At 44.7% G+C, this 9,852-nt stretch overlaps 1 protein-coding gene across 2 annotated transcripts in view; it reads left to right on the top strand.

The window, feature by feature from the left end:
- Window positions 1-9,555, top strand: part of LOC112121707 (VWFA and cache domain-containing protein 1) — a 199,782-nt gene extending 190,227 nt beyond the window's left edge. For both annotated transcript variants that reach the window (XM_026655677.2, XM_026655676.2), the window contains 2 exons: window positions 1,103-1,204; window positions 9,184-9,555. In XM_026655677.2, the coding sequence (XP_026511462.1) occupies window positions 1,103-1,204; window positions 9,184-9,422 (341 nt within the window). In that variant the 3' untranslated portion in view covers window positions 9,423-9,555. The remainder of the gene's footprint in view (window positions 1-1,102; window positions 1,205-9,183) is intronic.
- Window positions 9,556-9,852: the final 297 nt, after the last annotated feature.

Genomic DNA, 9,852 nt, shown 5'->3' with positions numbered 1-9,852 from the left:
CATTCCAGTGCTTCACCACCCTCCTAGTGAAATAGTGCTTCCTAATATCCAACCTAAACCTCCCCCACTGCAACTTGAGACCATTACTCCTTGTTCTGTCATCTGCCACCACTAAGAACAGCCGAGCTCCATCCTCTTTGGAACCCCCCTTCAGGTAGTTGAAGGCTGCTATCAAATCCCCCCTCATTCTTCTCTTCTGCAGACTAAACAATCCCAGTTCCCTCAGTCTCTCCTCATAACTCATGTGCTCCAGCCCCCTAATCATTTCCGTTGCCCTCCGCTGAACTCTCTTCAATTTGTCCACATCCTTTCTGTAGTGGGGGGCCCCCCCTCCATGGCCCAACCAGCTCTGGGAATGGCTTTTAGAATGCTGAGGGACTGCAGTTATGACTGCATGGGGTGTGTAAGCTCCTGCCCATGAGCAGCCTTGGAAGGGGCAGGCACAATCTGGCCCTTTAATTCCTAGCTTCAGTTCAACAAAAGCCTTAAATGAAAAATAAGTAAATCCTGTTTGCACTTAGTTCTTCGCCGTTCAGTTATGACTGTACTACTATAATTCTATTGTATAGTGATGGGCCCAAGGCCTCTGGATTTTGGGAGAGATCAGAATTTCCCATGTGGCCCTGTCCTTAAAATGGGCTGAATCAAAATTCAAGATCTGAACAACGTCAAGGGTTCAAAAACCAGAGCTGGATCTGAGTTCTGCAGCTTGTATCCATTGATACTAATATAGCTCATGTGAGTCTGTCTTGCTTTTCAGTTTAAATGTTGAGCAGGCTTTAGATGCCTCCTAGGTCTCTGTGTTCTGGCATTGCTCCAGGGAACCCTCATAACTTTCATTAATCAAAGCAGACAGTGGGGTAAATCAGAGTTATGTTCATCCTGCTCTCAGCACTGGACGAGGACATGCACTTCTCAGCAAACCTTTGTCCCATCATTTCTGTGATGTTGAAGCTCGTAATCCCTATAAGAATTTCATAGCAGCATCTGAAAGAAGTAGTTTATAAAACATGTCTGATTCCTTGTTATTGAATTGCTCCATTAATATAACTTAATAAAAACACTCTGTTTAAAACAAACCCTGCTCTCTTTTCTTTCCTAGTCAGCAACACTCGGTTTATAGCAGCTGTAATTGAGCGGCACGCCCACAGTCCAGAACGTAGACGTCGGTACTGGGGGCGATCGGGAACAGAGAGCGATCACGGTAAGACCTTTAAACCCCCAATGACTCTGCATTCTCAGCTTGTTTCAGATGTTTGGCAACATAGGGGATAAGGCCAGACAAAAAATAATCTTTGCTCCTTACTGCTTCATAGTTAAACAATTTTGACACCTCTGAGTGCATGACACTGTCCAGCAATGAAGCTATTTTTGTAAGAGCAGTGTTATAACATGAGCTATTTAGCTTAATGCCCCATCCTCTGCATCTTATTCTTATATAGTGTTAGTTTTGTTGGATGTCTGATTGACTGGAATTCAAACAGATAGAAAAGTGACCAAGTTTACCACACCATTTTCCCATGGCCAAGCCTGACAGTTAATTCAGCATCTCAAAAACCATTCAAAGAGGTAAAGTTTATTGTCTTCATGACAGCAGAGAACTAATTCCATGCCCTTTGCTGTGAAGCTGGCACTCTTCTCTTAAAGGTGACCTTCACAGCTTTTTATAAAACTACCTCTCCACTCCAATAATATCTGCTGTATGCCTTCTGTAGCTAGGCTAAACTAAGCCTGGACTAGACTATGGGTCAAATACTCCCTTAGCCTTTCTGTTGGGCATTCAGCACATACTGCTGCAGTGGGAGGACATTTTATGTGCAAGTCAACTTTTAAAAAGATTATCGACGTTTACTATATTTATAGTAATGGTGTTTGTGCTAGTGTCATTTAGTGTCTGATGACATTTCCATTGTCAACCCTTTTGGGGGGTTATCATTTTGTCATCATATTTCTTTCCACTCTGAAAAACAGTTGGGTAACTCTTTTTAATTAGATCTGTATCAAGTTATTGACCCATCAGGAAGACTCAGTGTAAGTTAAGTCAAGTCAAGGGTAGACAAGGCTGTCTGCCGGGGTGTTGGCAGTAGCTGAATGTCATCTTTATTGTGTTTAAATCAGACTCATTATGTTACTACATCTGATTTTGTATTATTAGAGTTTGATATCTTACACTCCTAGAAAGTCCTCGCTATCTGCCTTGACAGCGTGTAGCACTGAGGTGCCAGCAGGGGTAATCTCCTGCCCAGCTCTTTAAAGATACATATTGCTTTATTTCTTCTTCCAGTGATGGTCCTTATTGTATTCCACTGTGAGGTTATGCATACACACCATGTGCCTGGAGTTGGAGAGTTTTGAAAGCAGTGTGTGTTGGTCCATCCATGGACCCTGGCTCTCTTTGTGCTTCCTACTAAGATGGTAAAGGGCAGGGCAGACCAACCGCCTCTTCAGTTCCTTCTCACCATTGCATGGTCTGGGTCGGAACCTTCAGTGTCCTCATCTCTGATGTCATTCTAAATAAACAGGTGTAAATAGTTCTATTAATTCTTAAATAATTTGTAGATTAGTAGTTTTACCAGTTTTTAATAGTTTTAGTCGTTTTAGAGTAGATTATGGAGTGCCCACCTTTCCGAACCCATTTGGTTACCGCACTATGCCCAAAGCTCTGGGCTTCAAACTCTGTACCTCCTGCCTGCCATCTTTCTCGGTCAGTGATGACCATCAACGCTGCCTCTATGGCATGGGAGAAGCTCAGTGCAGTATCTGTCAGTCCTTCCCCAGCCATACCCAAAAAGGGCGGGCTCTGTGCCTCTATAAATATCTCATGCAGGTGGCCATGAGACCCCAATTGGACCTAGGCTGGGAACTACCTTCCCTGTTTATCAGCCTGATTCAGTAAGGAGTGCACCTCCCACTACAAAGTCTGACTCTGGTGCCAGTGAATCCATTACCACAGATCCCATGGCAGGGCCCAGTCAGGATATTAGGAAGCATTGCTATAAACATGGGACTAAGTCTTCCTCTAAGTCAATGTTAAAAAAATCGGACTTTCCGTCCACCAGCTCTGCTCATGAGGACTAAGTCCTTTAGGCATGAGAAGAAAGGTCAGAAACATTGGGTTGCACCACCTCCAGAATGGCCCCCACTGGTACTGCCATCCCTGGCTCCTCACAAGACCCAGGACCCTCCCAATACCGGTGAAGTCCGACCACGGCCGGATACCAGCTTCGGCACCAGCTCCGGCAGCCCAAACAGATAGAATCCCTCTCACTCATGGGAGATCTGGATCCATGGCTGCTCTACAAGACATTTTTGCTTTCCCAGATCCAGAATCCCCCCACTCCATCAGGACCTTCAGTCCCCAGAGAACTCATCTCCCCTAAGAGATCTCCCTGCAGTACTGAGCCTGTCACCCCCACCACATATAACATACATGTCTCTGGCTGCACCAGAGTTGCCACTGTTGGAACCCAGTCAACCTTTTCTTCCTTGGGGGATTCAGACCCACCGGAAGAACTGCCTCTCCCATACTGCTCTTACCCATTTCCCAAAAGACATGCATGACCCTGGGATCAGCCACCGCCACATCTGCCTCTGAGTCATTAGCACGGGACCTCTACGAGCATCCATTGATCCCTCCAACTGGCCATATTGAGGACCCTGGGACCAGTACCCTCCTCCTGAGTTCTGTAGGGAGTCGCCTCCTGCTTCCCCTCCAAGGGAACCATCAAACTTGCCCCCGGATCTGACGACTGAGGAGAATACTATGCTCTCGTTCCAGCGGTTCCATCAGAACTGACTAAACTACTATCATCGTCACTGGAGAAAGCAGTGACTTCGACATCTCCTTCTCCCCTGGATGACGTCAAGCAATTCCAAGACTTGCTGCACAGTTGCTGGGGAACTTCAGATCCCATTAGAGGAAATCCAAGACACTCAACGACAAGCTCTTGAACATCCTCCATACCTCAACGCTCACAAGTTTTGCCCTCCATGTCAACAAGGAGCTGGCTAGAATGGTGTGGCACACTCCCGCCACCTGTGCTCCTACCCTCAAGGGTGTGGAGAGACTATCATGTACCAGCTAAAGGCTCAGAATTTCTATTTTCCCACCCACCTCCCAATTCTCTGGTGGTTCAGGCTGCTTCCAAAAGATCCAAGCAGCAAAATCCTAGATCTATGCCAGTAGTTAAAAAGGAAAATGCTTAGATCCATAGGCACCAGCTACTTGGGTGCTCTGGGGCTCAAGTACCCATGGAAAAAAATAGGGGGTGCTCAGCACCCACCGGCCACACTGGTTCCAGACCCCAGGGCTGGCTGCCAATCAGCTGTTCAGCAGGTGGGATGCACTGGGGAAGGGAGGGACAGAGAGGAGGGAGAGCGGGGCCTCGGGGGAGGGGGCAGAGTGGGGGCAGGAAGAGGTGGAGCGAGAGCGGGGCCTCAGGGGAGAGGTGGAGCGCCCACCAGTAAAAATACAAGTCAGCGCCTGTGTTTAGACCTACTGGGAAGGGGGTTTTCTCATCCTCCAGTTTACAATTCAAGATAGCCAATTATCAAGTGCTATTGGCTAAATATGATTTCCTCAGTTATGCTGTTTGAGGAATTCACCAGCAGTCTCCCACATTAGGACTGTACCTATTTCCAAGCTCTCATTGAGGAAGGTAAATTAATAGCCAGAACCACGGCTGATACTTCCTCTAGGGTCATGGCTATGGTCATCATTATGTGAAGGGAGTCCTGGCTCCATTCTACAGGATTCCCCAGGGAGGTCCAGAACTCCCTTTTGATGAATCCCACTTCTTGAAGACAGACGATTCCCTACACACCCTCAAGGATTCTAGGGCCACCCTTCAATCACTGGGCGTTTATACACCTGCCCCCAAAAGGAAGTTTCATCACCAGTCAACCACACCACAGTATAGGTGCCAACACTTTCACCACCAAAGACCATCCAAACCATCACGTAAAAAAAAAAAAAGGTTCAAAGGTCCCTCTTTCCCATGCCTCCTGCTATGGCCTCGACATTTCAATCCCAACCCTTGGCCAGGAGATATTTTTGATGCGAGCTCGACATCCGTGAACCGATAAGCTTAACACCTCACAACCGCACTACTCCATTTGGGGGTCGTCTAGCACTCTTTTTCAACACCTGAGGTACAATAGACAGGTGGGTGCTGAACATCATCCACTATGGCTATACAATCGAGTTTGTGACGCTACCTCCTCAAAAACCCCTGTTCCCATCTCTTCAGGGACCACTCTCATGACAGTATTCACACCCAAGAGGTGAGCTCTTTACTGCAGTGAGGGGAAATAGAACGTGTTCCTCTACCACAATATCATGGAATGGGATTTTACTCGACCTACTTCTTCATACCCAACCAGAAGGGCGGGTGAAGACCAATCCTCAACCTCTGTCATCTCAGTTGCTTCATCCACAAGCTCAGATGTCTGTCATGTTGGCTGCGATAATTTCATCATTAGATAAAGGCATGTGGTTCATGGCTCTCGATATGAAAGACTCCTACTTTCACATAGATGTTTGTCCCATCCACAGACACTTTCAGATTTATGGTGGGATCCGACCATTTGCAATATAGAGTGCTACCATTCGGGATAGCTACCGCCCTCAGGGTATTCAAAGGTATTTTCAGTGGTGGCTGCTCATGTCAGACATAATGGCCTACTTTTTTTCCTGTACTTCAACAACTGGCTGCTCACCGCCAGATCCTACCAAGAGGCCTACACACGTATTTCTATGATCCTCCACCTCCTCACCTCTCTCGGAGTCAGTGTAAACATCGAAAAGTCTGTCTTCACCCCCACGCAGTCTGTGGACTTCATTGGGGCAACTTTGAACTCTATCACTGCAAGGCTTACTCACAGGCAGGTTCCAGACTATGAACGAGATCATTAGCTCGCATTATGAGCAATCCTTGAGTGACGACCAAGGCATGCCTGTCCATACTTGTCCACGTGGCCTCATGCCCATAGATCACTCCATTCGTGAGACTCCACCTTCGTTATCTTCAAGCAAGACTACAGTCAGTGTCCTCACCAAGTCATCTATGAACCTTCCCTTGACAGTTCCCATCGACATACTGTCCTTCCCTCCAGTGGTGAACAAACATTTATCATGTATGTATGGGTGTCCCCCCTCTTCTCCAGGCAAAACTGTCATTACTGTCGCATCCCGACTAGTCTGGAAAGCTCATGTGGACAACCACACTACCACACAAGGGACATGGACACCCCAAGAGTCCAGGGTGTGCACACTGATGTCCTGAAACTTTGGGCAGTAAGGAAAGCGTGAGTTTTTTTTCCCCATTCATCCACTCACCGCATCCTGATGTCGGACAACACTGCAACTGTATTGTATATCAACAAGCAAGGGGGAGCAAAATTGCCTCAGTCGGAAGCACAAAGCGAGCCAGGGCACTTGCGCGGACCAACAGCACTGCTGTCAAAACTCTCCGACCCTGGGGGTGTGGTGCGGATGTGTAACCTCACAGTGGAATACAGGTAGGGACCACACATCTCAAGAATCTCCAGTTACAGGTAAGTAACCTCCTCTTTTTTAGATATCCATAGCTTCATCGCAGATAGGAGAGACCAGATTCCCCATCATCATCCTGTTTTTTCTCAGCTAAAGGGACACTATGACTCAGATTGTGAAAAGTAACGAGTGATTTCAGGTGCCGAAGGTGACACACCTTTAGAGAACCCTGATTTTTCAAAGATCAGTTTGAGAATCCAAAAATTGAGGCAGCCAAGATCATTAGTCACTTTTCACTACTCTTGGTCAGTATCTTCTCAGAGAGGGAATTCAACAATCATAAAAACTACCGATCGTACAGATAACAAAAACAGTGTTCTCTTTGGAATGGGAGGGGTTGCCTGGGAGTAGAGTACGGTTGCCCATTGGGCCAGGGAACCAGGCACTCTCCAGCAGGGCTGTGAGGTCCGCTGCTTGTTCCTGCTCTGTCCTCTACCGCTGCTTCCCAACCCCATAGTTATCTTCTGTGTTCCCCCATAATCCTGCAGTAATAACCCCGGACCTGCCCCTGACGTCCCAGGTGACCTTGCACAAGTGAGTTAACCTTTCTGAGCCTCAGGATATGTCTACACTACAGCAGCACAGCTACGACAATGCAGCTGTGCCATGGTAGCACTCCCTACGTCACTGGAGGAGGTTTTTCCGCCAGTGTAATTAATCCATCTCTCCAAGAGGTGGCAGCTAGGTCGACAGAATAATTCTTCTGTCGATCTCATTGCATCTACAGTGGAGTTTACATTGACCCAACTAAATCACATCGAGTGCGAATTTTTCCATAGCCCTGAGCCATATAGCTAGGTTGACCTAATTATTAGGTGTAGACCTGGCCGTACTATCCTCGTTTGTAAAATGTTGCTAGTCTATCTCACCTGAATGCTGAGTCTTAAGTTATTTAATATTTGTAAAGTCCATGAAGATAAAAAGTACTAAGTATGTGTGAAGCTTTATCAATGACTAAAGCAGCAGCACAGTGAAAAGACAGTTGTACACCTTAATATATGTGAAAGATTGCAGTTTAACACTTGAGTCACATACAATTCAGCATCTCTTCTCTCAAAGAAATGAGAGATTTTTTTATGTAGAAGAAATGCAAGACTAGAAAACAGCTGGACAGAGGTTGATAGACCACACCGCAAATACATGGTGAAATTAATAGCATTAAACTGTATTTTTTAACAGTCCTGTAACCAGTTTTTCAACTAATTTACGTTAGTCTCAAGACCCTAAAACAGTTGAAAGGTAACAAAACATAAGCCCTCATTTAGCAGGGAACTAAATTTTCTATTTTTTGTGGGGTTTGTTTTCAGAACTGTTATACTGTTCTCATAGTTACAGCACATAAATGAAGTTCAGGAAATGCCATGACCAAACTGAAATTCACTTTTGGTATTCTAGATTAAACTAGCTGCATGAGATGAAAGCCTCTTTAGGAGTTAGGTGATATAAGATGTATTTTGATTATCTTCCTTTCTTGGTAGACCAAATTAATATTCTTGTAAGAGATCCAGTCTGATCAGTTGCAAGGATGCATGCGGTACCTTGAACACAGGCATACCAGGCTGCTTTGAGGGTTTTGCAGTAGATATGCTGTGGCACTTGTCTGAGATCAGGCAAGATTTCAGGCAGCTGGTAGGCTGGGTACATTGTGATACTCACTTAGAGTATTTCCCTCTGTCTCCCTGCTGTAGTCATTTCGTTTCATGAGATTTTAGCCAGAAAAGGGTCTGCAGGATTTGGCTTGATTAATCCATTCTAAGTACGTTCTTATAGATTCACTAGATGTAACTCTTCAACACTCTGTGTGTGTGTGTGTGTGTGTGTGTGTGTGTATGGATGGATGGATGGATAGATATGTATATATTTAGTTACAAAACATTTCTACTCAGCTGTCTACAAGCAGATTGGTTTGGCTGTCACAAATCTGAGCAGGGCAGCTGATCGGTAAGTACTGATGGATGCTGGCAGTAGATTCAACAGAATATTAATATTCTGTTACTTCTGAAACTTTAAGGAAAGTTCTGTAATATTTTTTACAAAAATCCCAGAACTTTGAAAATAGAACACTTTCATCTGCAAGGACCTTTTTCATTTTAAATATATATATCATTTTAAAAAATCATACAGAGATAATGTGAAGTATTTACCATTAGAATAGTTGATGGCTTTTCTAAGGAAGTTTTAGTTTATTAGGAATGGGAATAATGTACAATTTAAAGAGTGTAGCTCAAATTTGACTTAGTTTTTGTTCCTTATCTATTTGCAAAGTCCAAATAATTTTTAAGGCTTTTGCCTCCAAAACCATACTTCTTCTTTATTGTATATTTTTAAATAAATGCCAGTAGGTAGATAGGTTGGTTGGTTTGTTTGGTAGGGAACCAGATATTTCAAAGTGAGGCTGCCAACAGGCTATTTAAAAACAGGGAGAAGAGGGAGGAAGGAATTATTTTAAAACTGTACAAGATTGTCTACTGTGTGTCTTTATTTTAAAACTGTTTGTTTGTTGGGCCATATTCTGTAAATCATTGAGTTCCTCCATTGATCTTAATGGGTTTTGGGGCATTCAGTACCTTGAAATGTTGGGCCTTTTGCCCTAGACCATCTGTTCTTACTGGTATTGTTTTGTGTTCTAGGCTATAGCACTATGAGTCCTCAGGAAGACAGTGAAAATCCTCCATGCAATAATGATCCACTATCAGCTGGTGTTGACGTTGGAAACCATGATGAAGATTTAGATCTGGATACCCCACCTCAAACAGCTGCACTCTTGAGTCATAAGTTTCACCACTACAGGTTGCACCATCCAACTCTTCATCACAGCCACCACTTACAGGCGGCAGTCACAGTCCACACTGTGGATGCGGAATGCTAATACACTTTATTCTTTGGGAAAAGATGACAAAAGAAATGCAGTTTGTTAGCAACGATCCATACAGCAATGGGGAGCTTTGTGGTTGTGCTTTTACCAGGAGTGGTTTAACTACCTTCCTAAAGAAACTGTTACATGCACACAACATTTACAAAATGTAACGTTGGCTCTGGAATGGAGGGAAAATCAGCATGATGAATGGACCTGCCATAACATTTTAATAAAAGGCAGCGGGAGGCCTGTTAGACCTCCAAACACTGGGATAAAAGTTTATACACTAACTAAAGCTTTAGGAACCCTGTTAAGCTGAGCCAAGAGAAGGGAGAGCTCAAAGAAGATGAAGATGTTTTACTTTCCTTAACTGGAAGAGTATAAAGCTGTGCAACCAGAGACAAAAAAGGTGCTGGTTACAGAAATGGGTTTTTTGAGGTTT

This window comes from Terrapene carolina, unplaced genomic scaffold, assembly GCF_002925995.2.
Source record: "Terrapene carolina triunguis isolate 2854851 unplaced genomic scaffold, T_m_triunguis-2.0 Scaffold210, whole genome shotgun sequence".
Taxonomy (NCBI): Eukaryota; Metazoa; Chordata; order Testudines; family Emydidae; genus Terrapene; species Terrapene triunguis.
This window is presented reverse-complemented; position numbering and strand designations above follow the sequence as displayed.